Source organism: Balaenoptera physalus (genome assembly GCF_965194825.1).
Source record: "Balaenoptera physalus genome assembly, chromosome: 16".
In the NCBI taxonomy this organism is placed as follows: domain Eukaryota; kingdom Metazoa; phylum Chordata; class Mammalia; order Artiodactyla; family Balaenopteridae; genus Balaenoptera; species Balaenoptera physalus.
In genome coordinates, this window is record NC_138898.1 from 71,238,310 (window position 1) to 71,256,489 (window position 18,180).

Consider the following 18,180-nt stretch of genomic DNA (forward strand, 5'->3'; position numbering starts at 1 on the left):
TTTTAAATTTATAATCCCACAGCTGTTGTACTTTGTTAGGTAATCACTCCTATGATATTGCTAGGAGTGCACATAAAGTTAGTAGGTGATCTTAACTTGTAAAACCACATTGTTTGCTACGGATTGATCAGTCATTTTTAGAGTTGTACTGTAGTGATGATAATGTAGTTACCAAAATGTCATATATCCGTAAGGAACATGGATAATGGTGTAAAACAATGAATAGAAATGTCATTTTTAACAGTTGGTAGAAATAAGTTTCTGGGTAGGATAAAAAGGAGGCTTATTTCCATTGACATGGAATTATGGTAGAGTCTCTTGGCTGTAGGTGTTTATTACAACACTTGTGATTACCTCTACTGCAGTACACTTGATGTTTTCAGTGCTCATAAAAGAAATAGGCATATTATAAAACTGAAAAACTGTTTAAGTAACTTGATTTTTATGGGGCCTAGGTAGAATTATAGCTGTAGACATAGCCTCAGAATATGCCCTAACAAGATATCTCTGAATGTCTTCTAATTGTGTACCTTTATCAAGTTGAATCTGCCAGGTTCTAAGGAAAAATAATGCCTCATTTACTACATTAGGCTTCTGAGATACTAAAGTATGTGTGTACATGTGTACATGTGTGTGTTCTAATCAGTTGCACCTGACAGCTTGGCAGCTAATTTCTCTGAAGTGAAAACTAATCTGGTGGTTTCTGAATATTAGGTGGGCAGGGGGAGATTGGCTCTTTTCCTTAGAACAATCAATCCAGACATTATTTTGAGTTGATACATTCACATTATGAAAATATTGTCCATGAATAAAGGTTAAAATGAACAAAAGAAACATGTATAGAAACCACAGTGAAATAGGAGACTGTTCTCTCTGCAACGTGGCTGAGTTGATGATTTGTTATCTGCTTTATATTCCAGGATCCTGGGTTTGCCTTATAAACTTAGTTGCTTGTGAAGTAACTTAACCCTAAACGCTTTTCCACCCTTCAGATTAATAGTTCATACTGGGTCTTCTGGTGTTCATTTGGGTATGTGGCTTCCATAGCCAGCCACATCTGGTTCTTTTGCAGTTGCATGAAAGTGGGGTTATGGATTTGATTGAACCATACTTAGCACAAGTTTTCCTTATGGTTATTTTGATTAAGAAGTTATGGTGGTAGATTCTGTGTTTAAGAGAGACCTTGGGCAATGTTTGTTCTTTAAAAATAGCTATTTAGTTAACTATAGCCTTGAGAGGCAAGGCTCCTTTGAGCTAAAGCAGCTCTAAAACTATAGTCGCAGCACCATTTTAATAACTCGGTTTGGTGTGCTAGCTTCGAAACTGGGATTTATGTTTCACTCTGGGAAATCGAGAAGCAAGGGAGGGCTTCTCTCAGAGAAGGGATGGATATGGCTTGCATGCCAAATTGGACTCACTGACTTTTTTTGTACAGACTGTGAAGTAAGAGTAGTTTTATACTTTTAAATGGTTGCAAAAAATATATAATCTTTTGTAATATGTGAAAGTCTTCTTACATGAAATTCAAATTTCAGTATCCACAAATAAAGTTGTGTTAGAACAGAGCCACCAAATTTGTTTACCTATCATGTGTGAGAGCTTCCAGATACAATGGCGCAGTTGCACGGTTGCTACTTTATGCCCTGCAAGCCTAGAATATTTACGCTCTGGCCCTTTACAGAAAAAAGAGTTTCCTCCAGAGAAAATTTCCAGCTTCCTTAATCAGCAGCACATTCTTTTTTTTTTTTAAGCAGCACATTCTTAATCACAGATTGCAAGGTGGGTAGTTTGACTTACTGGGAAGAAATTGAGGCAGACAGTGAGAAACTAGATATGTGACTTTTCAGTATTGGCTGACCCAGAACTTACAAAGAAGATGACAACAACAAAAACTTTGGATCTAGTCTTTTTGAGGCATGGCACCTAGTACTTAAAGTTAATGCGACTATTAAAGAGCTATTGAAACTCTTAAAGGACTCTTAAGCCCCACTAACTAGGTTCTTGATAATAACAGTTATTCAGCAGCTTCTCAATTGATGGAGTGAAAAAAGAATTTTTATCGAACTCCCTGGAACCAGGCCAGGACTATTTCTGCAGGTGACATACTGCAAGGTTTTTTTAAAAGCACAGATAACATTATCTGGAGTTAAGAAGGTGTAACTTAAAATTGCAAATATGTGTGTATCTGACATTTTATTTTTTCACCTTCTCATATAAACTTGAACTGTGCTTTGCCATAAGCAGTGGTGGATTTAAGATAGAATTGAAATGATTTGGATTTTTTTCCAAATGAAAAAATACTTGGACATCACAGCCAAAGATCAAAGGTTATGCTAAAGGACAGATTCTGTCTGCTGCCCCTCCCTCCCCAGTTACCTTATGGAGGTGGACCCAAGTCAGGCATGAGTTATCAGTGCTCAGGGGGGTCAGTCAGCTGGCCAGACAGACACTGATGGATAGGTTCGTGTCCTCCTCTGAACTGCCTTTGAAAGCCTGGAGGCCTTTGCAGCCAAATACCAAAGAGATTTTGAAAAGGATTTCTTTCCTTCCTTATAACCTGTGTTGAAACCCTAAACAAGTGTTTGCTTCAGTTTTACAGAACACGGGGATGCTCTGTTCTTCTGGATATACCAGAGACCTTTATGTTCCCCTCTGAAGGTGCCCTAGGGGACCCTGGTACTTCCAGTAAAAGAGTTTTTTAGACCCCCTGAAGCGTTGTTAAAATCTTAGGATTGTAAAATACAAACAGTGAGTGAGTATTTGAAATAAAGATTGCCAGTAATTTATTCATTAAATCAGAGCTGAAGCAATTTAATCTAATCTGTATAAGTTGTTTCCCTCCACGGACGTGAAGGTGCCTTGTTACTCTGCACTTTGAAATCTCGCATAAAGAGGTTGTTGGTTTAGGTTTGTATCATTTGTAGAAAAAGAATGAATGATTTGAATATCTACTCCTAAGCTGTACTTATACACAAGGTGTCAATGATTAAATGTCTGGACTGATGTGATTGCATTGTAGTACTTAGAATGTGATTTTTGAATCCTTAGCTGTCAAGGTCAATGTCGTCAGGCTTGGTCTTGCCACCTGCTGTAGTAGAAAAGATTCTGCTGGACCCCGTCAGTGGAGCCTTTCTGGTTGTTTTTAGTGGTACTGAATATCTCAGGTCTTTGGTTACTCATTTCTTTTGAGAATGGCTGGGTGCCCAGACCTACAGTGTGGTTTTTGGGCATTCCCTTGAACTTCAGTTCTCTGACTGGCTTTTGTGGACCTTGGACAGGAAGGGAAAGAAAATCAAGTTATTGTGCTTCTATTAAGTGTCAGGTACTTTAAATATATTATCCTCTCTAATCCTCATAACAACTCTTGGATGTGGTACATCCCCATTTTACAGACAGAAGATTGAGGCTGAGCAATGAAACTTGCCCAAGAGCACAGTTAATAGATGGCAGAGTTGCATTTTGAAACCCCGCTCTGTCTGGTTTCAAGGCCCAGGCTTTTCCCACTGTTTCATGGTGTCTCTCCTAGGAATCCTTGTTGTCTGAGGGGCTGTGAAAGTAGATTGACCTCTTGATGGCAGACTGTCCCCATTCTAGTGGACGTCTGTGTAGACATTGAAATTATGTAGCTGTGTGCAAAAACACAAGTTGTTCTTGCAGTTTGTGAGTTAGATAAAGATGGGACAGGTGCTTGAAGTTCTGGCTTTCATCCAGTTTGTGCATGCTTAGGTCAAGTTTAACACTGAAAAAAAAAAATCTTACCTGTGGTGTCTTTCTTGTGACACCAGCCAATTCTCTGACACTAACTAGGTGTTCTACAATTCACTTCTGTTTGACACTACCTGGAGTTAACAGCCCAGAGACTTAAGGGCTCCCTCCTGCAAGACTGCCCCCACTTCACATGCCAGCTACAAGTTGAGGGTCCACAGTCTACCCATGCTTCTCTCCGACTTGTTAATAAACTCTGTGGTTTCCACAACCCCCATCAGGTTAGATAACTTGCTGGAATGACTCACAGAGCTTAGGAAAACACTTTACTTGTGCTTAAGGTTTATTATAGAGGATACAACTCAGGAACAGCCAAGTGGAACAGATGCATAGGGCAAGGGGTTAGGGGTGGAGAGGGTGGCACAGAGCCTCAGTGCCTCGTCCAGGTGAGCCACCGTCCCAGCAGATCAATGTGTTCAGCCACCTGGAAGCACCCAGAACCCTGTCTTTTAGGAGTTTTATGGAGGTTTCATTACCAAGGCATGACTGATGAAATCTTTGGCCTTTGGTGATTGAACTCCATCTCTAGCTTCTCTCCCCTCCCTGGATGTTAGTGGTGGGGCTGAAAGTTCCACCCTGCCCTCCTGGTCATCTCATGAGCATACAAAAGGTGTTTTATCACTCCTGAGTTTCTCTAAGGTTTCTAGGAGCTCTGTGCTGGGAACTGGCGATAAAGACCAAATATTTATTTTTTATTAAAATCAGGAAGTTGGTTTTTTAAAATAACTTTCTAATTTTACTAATGTGCTCAAGTCCTTTGTATTTTGGAAGAAAAGACTATTATATCATATACCATGTGTTTGACTAGTTGAAGAACTCAAAAAAATAATTTCAGAAAAACTTTTAACTGTATCCCTCAGTCTGATAAGCAAATATAATTTTATAGGAAAATTGCGTTTCTACTTTAAAGGAATGATTCATCAAACAAGGTTATATAAAGATGAGGAGATTTCCATGGCCTTAATGAAATCTTTAAGACATGACTTAATACTTCATTATGTTGATTAGCTGGTACTTTGTCATGTCTACCTGATTTGGCTATTTCTTGTTTGGCTAATTATTAGTATGTCTACAGTCTTGTTGCTAGTAGGGAGGACATTGCTATTTACTGTAACCTCTTTTAGAAGACGTTATGTTTATTTATCACATCCTATTTCACACTTGGCATCAGCAGATGACTGCATGGCATAACTCTGGCTTGATTAGACTTTGTTATTTCGAAGATTTCCTTACTTATTTCCATTGAACAAATTTCAAGCAAACTTTAAAGGAAGATGCTAGCTCATAAGATGCTTTTTCAGACGCTGTGTTCTCCAGCTGAGGAGTACAGCCCTACACTAGGGCTGGCACACAGTCCTTCCAATGTGAACCTTTAACGGGCATGATACTTTGTTCTTGCCTGTGCACATTTGTCTCTGTAGTCTTTGAGGGGCACACATTCAAAGAACTCACCTGCTTGAACATGTGCAGAAGCCTACAGACAGGCCACTTAGTGAGAGCTCATTACAGCTTTTCATTTAAGCTGGGTTGTCTGGAGAGAGGTGACTCCAGGGGGACTGCCACATGGTTGCATGGGCTCCTGCACTGACTTTCTGTCAACATCTTAAGGGCAAGGTGACTACGTATTTAAGGCCTGAAGGTCCTGACCAAGATCACGATGACATTACTTGTTTCTCTGGGTTTCTGATTTTTTCCCTCCTCTGGAATGTAAGTTCCTGGAGGCCAGTGAGTCTGTCTTTAATTTTCCCTAGACCACTTTTGAGCTGGGATGGTTAGGAAATGCTAATGAGATTTTCTGGGTAAGCCCCTTTAGGGGTTCTTAAGCAGTGGTGATTTTGTACCTTCAGGGACACTTGGCAATGTCTGGGACATTTTGGGTTGTCATGACTGGAGGGTGCTACTGGCATTTGATGGGTACTGGCTAAGGATGCTGCAAACATGCTACAGTGCATAAGGCAGCCCCCATAACAAGGATTGTCCAGCTCCAAATGTCAGTAGTGCTGAGGTTGAGAAACCCTGGCCTGGTGTAATTTAGTTGCTCTCTAGATCAGATTATCTTTAGACACATTTAGTCAGTCTAACTGGGCAGAATAGTTCTGCTTTCTCAGACAGATACACTGAGTAGACTGAAGCAAAGAGAAGCTTCTTTGAAAGAAACTCATAAAAAAACCACATGCACCTAGAACAGGAGCTTGAATCAGCTGGGAGTGCTCAGAAACCTCAGGCTTCCTATTTATTCAGGAGCTATAAGGTGGGAAATGAAAGGTGAAGTGCTTTGCCAGGTGCCTGGTACAAGGTAGGCACTCAGTGTGTTCCTTCATGGCTTGCTCTGCTAATGCAGTTTTGTGGTGGGTGGGTAGCTTAACCACTATTTGCAGAATTGGGTTTCAGCAAGGCCTTGCAAAAACCTTGAAGTTTTAGAAATTGATGAAACCCAGTCTCCATGGTTATCCTTGTGTTCTCTCCAGGATTTTACTAGAAACTCTAAATTTTATCTGTTGGACTGCCTGTGATTTTTAACAATGATCGTTAAACAGATGAACATTTATTGTTCATCTGTATCTGTGCCAGTCACTGAAGTCAGTCATTGCCCTTGACCTTTTATGGAGCTTTCTGTCTACCTGGGAAGGTAGACACTGAACATGCAATTATATACAGGTGTTCAGTTCAGTGGTTATAAGTGTTACTGAGGAGACTTGGGAGATATGAGAGAGTATTAGAAGAGGGGCTCCATCCTAGTCTGGAAGTTCAAGGGAAACTTACTTGAAGAAATATTTAGGCTTAGGTCAGTTGGGGTGGTGGGAAATGTAGGAGACAGCAAATACCATGCGAAACAGCCTTGGGAAAGGAGCCTTCCAGAACAAGAAAGACTGGTACAGTGTTGTGACGTAGTGAGTGGCTGGGTGTTACGGATCGGTAGGGAGTGTCGTGAGACGAGGCTGTGGACACAGAATGGACAAATCCTATAGGGCCTTGGAAGCCATATTAAGTATTTTGGATATTATCTTAAGACTTCTCTGAAGCAGGGTGTTGACATGATTAGATTTGCATTTAAAATTTGCATTTTTAAAGAGATATGCTTGACCGCTTAAGGTTTCAAACCATTTTTAGTTTCTGGAAGATCAAAATGCCACCTACATTTAGATGTGTGTGTATTTTTTTTTTTTTTGAATAACAGCTTTGTCCAGATATAATTCATGACCATAAAATTCATCTTTTTAAAGTGTACAATTCAGTGGTTATTAGTATATTCACAAAGGTGTACAACCATCCCCACTCTCTAATTTTAGAACATTTTCATCCCTCGATAAAGAAACCCCATATTCATTAGCAGACACTCCCCATTGCCTCCTCTCCCCAGACCCTTGGTAACCGTGATCTACTTTCTACTTCCTGTCTCTGGACCTGCCTATTCTGGACAATTCATGTCATGTAATTTGTGGCCTTTGGTGACTGGCTTATTTCACTTAGCATAATATTCATAGTTCATGTTGTCTCATGAATCAGTACCTCATTCCTTTTTATGGCTGAAATAATATTCTGTTGTATGGATCAATCACATGTTGTTTATCCATTCATCAGTTGATGGACATTGGGGTTGTTTCCACTTTTTTGGTAGTTATGAATAATGCTGCTATGGAGTTGACATTAGTATCATACAAATGGTCAGGAGGAACGTGGAATTCAACCTTCATCTTTAAAGAGAAGGGCATTAGTCCTTTTTATTCTGTAGCACATTCTTTTCGGTAAGCATTTTCTTTTCTGAAAGATTTGTATGGCAGTAAAGGTTCAACCACATGTGTTAATGTGTTAGTGTTGATGAATTGAGAGAAATGCTGTTAAAAACTTGAGTGTTTTGGGGCACTTGAAAGCATTATTTGCAGTTAATGGTGCCAGTTCTTGCCTAGTTCTGGAAGTCAGAGTCTGTTATTGTTCTGGTTGTCCGTTTACAAGTGGATGCCGAAGAATTCTTAGCTCCTCTGTTCCGCTTGAATGACTTCTTGTTCACGTTAATAGAATGTACCTGATTGCCTATTACCAAGGTGATGGCTTTCGTCTTGATTAGTCATTTCAGAGAATTAAGAGAAAATAAAAGTTTAGAATGGCCTCAGTATTACAGAGTTCAGAATATGAACCAGGAGGTCAGGCATATAATAAAAAATGGTTTATGACCTGCACTGGGGCATAACTTCAGGCACAATGAGTATTAAGAATTAGTTAATGATTAAGCATGAACATTTTCAGACCAAGGAAAAAAGTGTAGGCAGTGAATGTAAGAAGCTTCATAGCTTGTCATGTAGAGTGGGAAAAATAAAAATAGTATCAAGCTGAAGCAGTTTTGGTAAAAGTGTTTAATGGTAAATTAACACACATCAGTCAACAATTCGAAAGATTTGGTTTATCAAGTCAGGGCACAGAGTTTGTAAAAAGATTAGTTATCTTTGAAATCTTAATGTGCCTGTCTGCTTCTTTGTATTGGTTTATAACTGGTTCCTTTCAATGTTAGTGTCGGGAATATTACCCAAGATTTCATTCAATATTTAGCAAGCTTAGGATGACTGTAAAATTGGTCCATCAATTGTGCAAGCAGTTACGGGACACCTACTGCTGATGAATGGTCGTATTTGTCAGGGGGAAGCAGGTTACTTTTGGCTACTCATTGGGAGAAATTGATTGTTTCTTAGTGGATAACAGATTAATAGTAACTGGTCTACTCTGCAGTTTCATCATGGTACTTAATGGACTTACTTTTATTTATCAGGCCATGTCAGAGGACTTTATCTCATTGCTATTATTATTACAGTAGTCTCATGTGTCTGGTCCTATATTGAGGATTGGCCTGCGTTAACTTGCTTAATCCTCTAAATAACCTACCAGGATAGATAGAAACCAGTGACATCTCTAGTCTACAGATGAATTTACAGAGGCTCAGAGATTAAGTGACTTGTGTGAGCTCGTACACAGGAATGGCTGAGCCAGGACTTGATGATGGGCTCACTCTGAAGCTGCTGCGCCCTGCAGGCTGCTTCCCCCCTTCTCTGGTATACTAACCCTAATGAAAATGGGACACATTTATTACGGAAGATTACATTTCATCCACAGTTGAGGTTCTTGAATTTTGTTCTAAAAGTGTGTTCTGGTTAGAGCCTGTTCCTAGAAATCTGGTTCTTAGCATGTCATTACTTTGTCTTCTCATTGGTTGCATGTGACCTTAAGTAACTTCTTAATCTTTCTCAAGCATACTTGGCTCCTGTCTCTTAGAATGTTATATGACCTGGTAAAGCACACGTCAGTATTTCTAAAGGTCCCTATTTAGCCCACAAGAAGAAGGGCAGCTTCATCTGGTCACTGGAATGTTAAATTCTGCTGCTTACTCTGCTTACTTGATTTGTCTCGTGGTTTCGAGTTAAATCATTGCATTGAGTGACTGTTTTCTTACCTAAAAACAAGGTTAATGTTGGTAGTTATTGCCTTATGTTGAATCTCAGTGAAGGAGAGGCCAACAGAGTTTTCCTAATCTTGGGGTACAGGGGGGTATAGTGACAGAAGTTTTGGGCCAGGAGTCAGAGCACTTGGACCGTGGCCTGGCTCTGTCACTTACTGAGCTGCATGACTCATAGCCTCTTCACCCTTCCCCCACTCTCTCTACGTACCCTGAAGGTAATGAGAATTAAACCAGAAACTATGTGTGAGGAAATACTTTATACCTTATAGGTCATATAAGAGATGATGATTATTTTTAAAGTGCCATGAGCTTATAACATTTGGAAATCTTAGATTTAATTTAGTCTTCTATTTTTTGTTTTTGGACTTCTTAGATGACGCTTCAGTTGTATGTTTTCATTTTTTTTCTTCTTTCTTTTTAGTGGTATGCGTGCAACAGAGAGAAATTATGTGAATCACTCCAGGCCGTCTTTGTTCAGAGTTACCTTGATCAAGGAACACAGATCTTCTTAAACAACAGCATTGAGAAATCGGGCTGGCTATTTATCCAATTATATCACTCTTTTGTGTCATCTGTTTTTAGCCTGTTTATGTCTAGAACATCTATCAATGGGTAAGTGAATCTTGGATACTTTTTTCTTTATCCTTAGGTCTAAAAAAAGAAAAGGAAAAAGAAAAGTTACCTTGTTGAGATGTTGACCACCTCTACAGCTACAACACTTCTAGTCAGAATCTTTGGCCCAGTGTCTCAGCCTCTGCAATTATGCTTTTAAAATTCACTGTAACTTGATAAACAGCCTCATTGGTCTGTATTTCTGTGATGGGAACCACAGTGCTTCCCAACTTTGATGTGCACAGGAATCACCTGGGTATCTGGTTAAAATGCAGATTCTGAGTCAGTAGGTCTGGGGTGGGACCAGAGATTCTGCATTTTTAACATGTTCCAGGTGATGTCTATGCTGATCTATTAGAGAGGAGCAAGATGGTTGGAACCAGGCCCTTAACGTAGGCTGAAAAGTAAGATCTTTGCCTTCAGCACACTTCCCAGGAACAAGTTTTTTTGAGAAGGATCTAATTCAGCCAAGCAGTGGATGGTGGCTTGTTCGAGTGAAGGGTTCTCCATCTGTTCTTTCTTTCTTTATTTTTTAAAATATTTATTTATTTATTTGGTTGTGCTAGGTCTTAGTTGTGGCAGGCGGGCTCCTTAGTTGTGGCACGTGAGCTTCTTAGTTGTAGCATGTGGGCTCTTAGTTGCGGCATGCATGTGGGATCTAGTTCCCTGACCAGGGATCGAACCCAGGCCCCCTGCATTGGGAGTGTGGAGTCTTAACCATTGTGCCACCAGGGAAATCCCTCCATCTATTCTTGCATAATGTTTAGACTCACCAGAATTTTGTAAACATTGTGGAATTCTCTATCCCTAGAGTGGTTCTCTCATATAAATCTATGGAAAAAGCTCTAGGAATAGTTTTATCCTTTCTTGGCCAAATTTTCAGACACTGCAAAGCCTAAGAATCCAGAACGCCAAAGAGAAAAGCAGCAGGGCTCAGTGCTTGAAAAGCTTGTTGGACCACTTGAAGCCACTGGCTGGGCCCACTTTTTCTTCCCTTGAGGTTTGGAGCCAGCTTCTACTGAATGTCTGGATCCCCAGTCTATCATCTGGTCCTTAAATATGTTTTCAGGAACCACGAGCCATTTCTCAAGATTTCTTACTTGATTTTCTTCATTGTTTATATGAAATTGCCTTAAGTTTGCTTTAGCAAACAGTTGTTATTTTTGTATTGGTAGTTGAGTGTAAACAACTTGGTCTGGCATTTTGTTTCTAAAATTCACGGCATTGAATTTCTGTTCTGTACCATTTATTTTTTCGTTGGGAAAGCAGACAAGTCACTGCAGCAGTGATTTTTAACCTTTTTGGGGCCCTGTACCTCTTTGAAAGTGATATAAAGTAGAAATTCTCTCTTCAAATAGTCCTTACATTCAGCATTTTGCATATAATTTAGGAAGATTTCAAACTGTAAACCGCTTCCCGCTACCTCTACCCTGTTCGCCCCTGGTTAAAATTCTCTGCTCTGGGATTTCACAATTTGGTCAAAGGGGCAATAAGATTAATAAATCCATTTTGGCTTATCTTATCCACAGCTCTTCTGCTTTTCTTTTCTTTCTTTCTTTTTTTTTTTTTTATAAGATTGCAATGAACATGGGGATGTAGATATCTTTCCAGGACAGTTAACTCTTATTTATTTATTTGTTTATTTGTTTACTTATTTATTTATTTATTCATTCATTTATGGCTGTGTTGGGTCTTCGTTTCTGTGCGAGGGCTTTCTCTAGTTGCGGCAAGCGGGGGCCACTCTTCATCGCAGTGCACGGGCCTCTCACTATCGCGGCCTCTCCCGTTGCGGAGCACAGGCTCCAGACGTGCAGGCTCAGTAGTTGTGGCTCATGGGCCTAGTTGCTCCGCGGCATGTGGAATCTTCCCAGACCAGGGCTCGAACCCGCGTCCCCTGCATTGGCAGACAGATTCTCAACCACTGCGCCACCAGGGAAGCCAGGGAAGCCCCCTGCTTTTCTTTTTTAAATAACCCTCATCCCCACCCCTCCATCCCCCCTTGGCACCCCTCTCCCCCAGAAAAACAAAAACATCTCTTGCCCTGTGTCCTATTCTCAGCTGGAAGCTTAACTTTGAGCCCATTGGGAATTTCCATCTATGGCAATGGGAGCTTATTACCACGAGTGGCTGTCTCTTATAGAAATAATTACTATGGTAACCATTTAAAAAAATATTTTATTTATTTATTTATTTATTTTATTTATTTTGTGTTTTTTTTTTGGCTGTGTTGGGTCTTAGTTGCGGCATGCGGGATCTTTGTTGCGGAATGCGAGATCTTTTCCATGCAGCACGTGGGCTCTTTGTTGAGGCTTGCGGGCTTCTCTGTAGTTGTGGCGTGAGGGTTTTCTCTCTCTGGCCGTGGCACGTGGGCTCCAGAGGCCGTGGGCACTGTAGTTTGTGGCACCCAGGCTCTCTCGTTAAGGCGTGCGAGCTCAGTAGTTGTGTCTCGTGGGCTTAGTTGCCCCGCGACATGTGAGATCTTAGTTCCCCGACCAGGGATCGAGCCGACCAGGGATCGAGCCGTGTCCCCTGCATTGGAAGGCAGATTCTTTACCACTGGACCACCGGGGAAGTCCCTATGGTAACCTTCTTGAATTAAAAAGATAAGGTACTTATCGGACGTCCTTTATTGGGAAGGGGAAGACCAAGTAAGGAGAGACTTGATAGCTGTTTTCAGAGTTTATTTTATAAGGAAGATATTTGTAAGGAGGTATATCTCCTCTGTAGACTCTAAATCTAGAGAGAACTTAGGCCAGAGAACGTAGGATGGTTTTTACACACACACACACACACACACCAAAAAAATACATCGACATCACTAACTTTGGGAGTTAAAGACAAATTAGAGAGCCATACCTCTCGGTGGTATGTGTTTGCTGGAAACCTTGTATTGAGCAAAGTCAGTGTCTTGGTATTTTAAGTGGGATAATTCTTCATTGTGTGGGACTGTCCCACACATTGCAGGAAGTCTGACTTTTCTGACCTTGCCCTCTAAGTGACAGTAGCACCCTCAAGTAATTGTGACCACCCCAAACTCTTCCCACCTACTCCCAGTGCTCCCTAGAGGCCAAAATTCATCTGGGCTCGATGAATTTAGATTTTTTTTTTTTTCTTTTGGCAGTTGAAATCTTTTTGTGTAGCCTCTGTTGCTTATGATCTTTGGAAATAGGACAGTGCTTCTCCGGTGCCTTTCAACCTGAGCTCTGACCTCAGATGACCTCTAGCTCTAGAATTTTATGATTATCATGTTAAGGGTCCTTAGATTCCAAAGAGAAGGCTAGGGAAGCATGTTATTTTAAAATTGGGAAAGTTTAAGCCATGTAACTATTTTGCAACTTACTTTTGGTCCTATGGCAAGTTAGCACCAGCATTTGAAACATGTACCCCCAAGCCTGTGACCTCTCTTAACTCTTGTTGTTCTGACTCTGGCTCCCGTGTGAAATTTTGTATAGCTATTTCAGTAAGTTCAGCTCCTTTTCTCAGATTTCTTTTTCAGCCTGTTTTCCCATTAGAAGATAGGAACAATTGAGGATTAAAAACAACTTGTCTTTTAGGAGATGTTAGGAACAATTGAGGATTAAAAACAACTTGTCTTTTAGGAGATGTTTTGTCTGGGAGCTAGTTGTATTGGGTGCAAGTCTCTGAGGGTCCCCCCCCTCCCATTTTTTAGCATTTCTATAGGGCAGAGGATTTACTGCAAATATAGTTAGATTTGGTTGACCTCTTCTAAGGGAAAGGGGAGGAGGAGTTTGTTATATGAGCTCCATAATTTTAATTTTTTCCTGAAACTGGTCTTACCAGGAACACCCAGTTGCACACGTCCTTCCAGTCACTGTGTAACAAACATATTGCACCTTAGGATTATTTCCAGAAAGCAGCAGGATGGTACAGATTTCCCTGCCATTTCCTAGACCAGTGGTTTTCAGACTTTTCCAGGGTCTGAAGGGGAAGCGCCTCAGGAGCTGCTTCAGGCTGCAGAGAAAGGCCTAGAAGTGGGCTGGCAGCAGCGCTGAGGCTCTCAACCTCATTTCAGCAGCAGTTCTCCTGTTACATTTTACATTGTCCATGAGTAACATCTGCTTCATTTAAAGAAAGGGTTCTGCTGCTTAAAGGAAGTTTGAGAATCCCTGCCCTAGACAGACTGGGATTTGAGAGCTAGAAAGCAAGTTCTAAATAGGGAGTGCATTTTATTTCCCAAGATGATGCTTCCTCAAGACTTGGTTTGATCTGTAGCTGCTTTTATGAGAGCTCTCTTTGATCTCCATTTTAACTCCTCTTTTTTCAAAGGCATTACTATGTTTTAGATGTTTTTTAGGATTTTTAGAAATAATAGGACCCAGCCAATTGTATAACATACAAACTGACACAAGTATGAATCTACTTTTTATTTATTTATTTATTTTTAATTTATTTTATTTTTGGCTGCTTTGGGTCTTCGTTGCTGTGTGCTGGCTTTCTCTAGTTGCGGTGAGCGCGGGCTTCTCATTGTGGTGGCTTCTCTTGTTGTGGAGAACGGGCTCTAGGCTTGCGGGTTCAATAGTTGTGGCTCGTGAGCTCTAGGGCGCAAGCTCAGTAGTTGTGGCACACGGGCTTAGTTGCTCCGTAGCATGTGGGATCTTCCCAGACCGGAGCTCGAACCCGTGTCCCCTGCATTGGCAGGCGGATTCTTAAACCACTGCGCCACCAGGGAAGCCCTGAATCTACATTTTAAATGCAAGTTAACTGATACCACAAGGACCACTCTTCTTCTTTTCTCTAGTGTTTCTTAAAAATCTAATATCTAGAGCTATTTTTTATACTCATTGTTCAGTTTCATATTCTAAATGGCTTTTTTCCCCTATTTGCTTTTTCTGCTTAGTGTTATTGGCTAGTGTTGTGGTCTGATCCTGTTGGCCTGTCATTTTTTTAAACCGATATACATGTTTTCTATTACTCCTTCCATCTTTCCTTCCTATTTTGACTTAAATTCTTCACATTCATCTTTTAATTTCTTATATATTTCTTCTTCCCTTCCCACCTTTTATTCCTCTCCTTTCCCCACTCTTTTTGGTGTATTGTTTGCAGCCTCAAAGACAGACGATGATATCTAGAGGTGTTTTCTTATTTTATTAACTTTGCTTTTTAATCATAAATCATATAAAAGATATATATTTTAATCATATAATCTTATAAAATAAACATTTTGTAAGTTCCAAAGGCTGTTGGTGTTGAGTCACTGCTTTGTGTGGATGTTGGGTGGAAGTGCTTATTTTGTATAGAGTCATCCATTTTTGTCCTTCTTTCTTTTCCAGGTTGCTAGGAAGAGGCTCAATGTTTGTCTTTTCACCAGATCAGTTTCAGAGACTGCTTAAAATTAATCCAGACTGGAAAACGCATAGACTTCTTGATTTAGGTGCTGGAGATGGAGAAGTCACAAAAATAATGAGCCCTCATTTTGAAGAAATTTATGCCACTGAGCTGTCTGAAACTATGATATGGCAACTTCAGAAGAAGAAATACAGGTATAATTTTTAGACATGGTTTAGAGTATATTTCTTGGTTTTAGATGTATTTCTTCTTGAGATTATATTATTTAAAGAATATAAATCAGAAACAATTTCCATGATGAGGAATTAAAAAAAAATCTTTCCATATTACAGTTGACCCTTGAACAATGCAGGGGTTAATTCACGTATAATTATAGTCAGCCCTCTGTATCTGCAGTTCCTGCACATCTGCGGATTTAACCAACCATGGACCGTGTAGTACTGTAGTATTTACCTTTGAAAAATATGGGCAGTGTATAAGTGGACCCAGGCAGTTCAAACCTGCATTGTTCAAGGGTCAGCTGTACAAGTAAGTGGAAATTGAGAGAGAAATCATCTTTCCTTGGCAGTATTATTCTGATCTAGAGGTTTTGGCACTGTAGGAAGGAAAAGGGTGGGTGAGAGACAGCTTGGAGAAGAGAGATCAGATGTAGGGACTTGCTCCCTAATTTGAATCTGGCATTCTCAAATCTTGTTTTTTGTTTGTTTATTTTTTTTTAATTAAAAAAACTTTAAAAAAATTGTGGTAAAAATACATAACATAAAATTTACCACGTTAACCGTTTTTAAGCATACAGTTCAGTAGTAATAAGTATGTTTGCGTTGTGGTGTAACCATCATCACCATTCATCTCCAGAACCTTTTTATCTTTCCCAACTAAAACTTTGTACCCGTTAAACACTGATTCCCCAGTCCTCTGTCCCCCTGGCTCCTGGCAGCCACCATTCCACTTGCTGTCTTTGTGAATTTGACTATTCTAGGAACCTCGAATAAGAGGAATTGTACAATATTTGTCCTTTCGTGTTGGGCTTATTTCATTTAGGATAATGTCTTTAAGGTTCATCCATGTGGTAGCATGTGCCAAAATCTCCTTTCTTTTTAAGGCTGAATAATATTCCATTGTATGTATATGCCACATTTTGTTTATCCATTCATTTGTCGATGGACACTTGGGTTGCTTCTACCTTTTAGCTATTGTGAATAATGCTGCTATGAACATGGGTGTACAGATATCTGTTTGAGTCACTGCTTTCCCTTCTTTTGGGTATATACCCGGAAGTGGAATTGCTGGATCAAATGGTAAGTCTGTGTTTAATTTTTTGATGCATTGCCATACCTTTTCCACAGCAGCTGCACCATTTTACATACCACTTGCAATGCACAAGTGTTCCAGTTTCTCTACATCTTCACGAATACTTGTTGTTTTCTGTTTTTTTGATAATATCCATCCAAATGGATGTGAAGTGTCAAATCTTGGCTTTTAGACCATCTGCTGCTTGAGAGACTTAGGAAGAAGGTTATTCTTTATTCAGTACGGATTCTATTGAATGGGAGAAGACGGTGCTGAGTATAGAATGGGGGAGGTGGAGGTAGAGCCTGCCTCCTTCTCTGATATTTTTGAAGCTGGGCTTAGGCTTAGAAAGAAAAGAGAGAATTATGTACTCCCTCACTTTCCTACCCACCTAAGTTCCTAAGTAGGAGACTATCTTAGGAACAGACTAACCCTAGAGACAGAGCATTAGCATAGCTCTTGGAGCAGGATTAGATTTAAACTTTGGCAAAACATGGACGTTTTTAGCCTGGGGAAGAGAAGACCAAGTAGGAAGGAGGGGAAGGGAAGATTACTGTAAACAGGTATTTAAAGGGATTTATATGGAAGGAGGCCCACCTACCCTGGGCCATGGCCTTGCTTGTTTGCCTGACATTCAAACCCTTCTGAGACTAAGTGCCCAAAAGGAATTTTCAGTGAGACTTCAGATGTTTGAATTAGTGATTCAATATATGTAGAGTTTACATGTTATGTTACCTGATAAACTTGTACACCATATAAAAAATACTTAGTTATTGGGAATTCCCTGGCAGTCCAGTGCTTAGGACTCGGCACTTTCACTGCTGTGGCCCAGGTTCAATCCCTGGTTGGGGAACTAAGATTCTGCAAGCTGCGTGGAGCAGCCAAAACAAAACAAAACAACTTATTTTTTTTTCCCTAATAAATAGTTCATATGCAAAAATCTGTTTGCAGTTTGACCTAGATAGGGAATTTATACTGGTTGACACTCCCTTCATAATATTATTAGTATGAAATAGAAGCGTATTCACAAAAGTGGCAACTTTTGGTACAGTTTGACATTTTAACGGGCAAGTGGTATCTTACTAAGTTTAGGGTTTGCGTAATCCATGATGGCAGGGCAGACTTTTAGCTTCCATGGTTTTTTTTGGCTTCTTTTTGGGAGGTAGCTGTTTTTTGTTTCTCTTCAATATCTGGGCTCATGAAAAACTGGCTTTTTAATAAAGGTTCTTGTTGTCATTTTTGAAATAAAACCATAAAACAGAAAATGGCCAGGTTTTCCCTCTGTTTTGCCAAGATATTATTGTTTATGCCAGAAAACCTGATTGTAAAATTTAAAGATGTGGCTTTGATTTTTAAAACAAAACAATAACTTTTCTCTACATTGCTGGTGGTTTTTATTTAGGATTTATCAAAATACTGATTGCTTTGTTACTTCTCTAAGGAAAATGTATTTTAAATCCCCCAGAAGGTAAACTATTACTTAACTCACTTTCTTGAAAATAATAACCCCCTGAACAGACGCCTTTCTTCTAGGGTTAGAAATGCTGTTTTGGAAGAGCCATAGACACTTAGGAAGGGATTATACAATTACTTTTTGATTGTGTGTACTAATGAACAATTCCACAATTCAAATGACAATAAATAAAAACCGTTGTTTGGCAGGAAGGAAATTTTGGCAGCATGGTTACCTTCCTCAGTCTGCTTTACCAAAAGTTAACGTGAAAATTTGTTGACATGATCTGAATGGTGGTTTGTAGATG

General features: G+C 39.9%; 1 protein-coding gene across 6 annotated transcripts in view; it reads left to right on the forward strand.

Moving 5' to 3' along the window:
* The window catches only part of METTL9 (methyltransferase 9, His-X-His N1(pi)-histidine), a 43,555-nt gene that overhangs the window by 1,883 nt on the left and 23,492 nt on the right, over window positions 1–18,180 (forward strand). For 4 of the 6 annotated variants that reach the window (XM_082431104.1, XM_082431102.1, XM_082431103.1 and 1 more), the window contains exons 2-3: window positions 9,633–9,823; window positions 15,115–15,324. In XM_082431104.1, coding sequence (XP_082287230.1) covers window positions 9,633–9,823; window positions 15,115–15,324 — 401 coding nt within the window. Of the gene's footprint in view, window positions 1–9,632; window positions 9,824–15,114; window positions 15,325–18,180 lie in introns of those variants that run through there. The other 2 variants (XM_082431107.1, XM_082431106.1) reach the window with 2 other exon arrangements.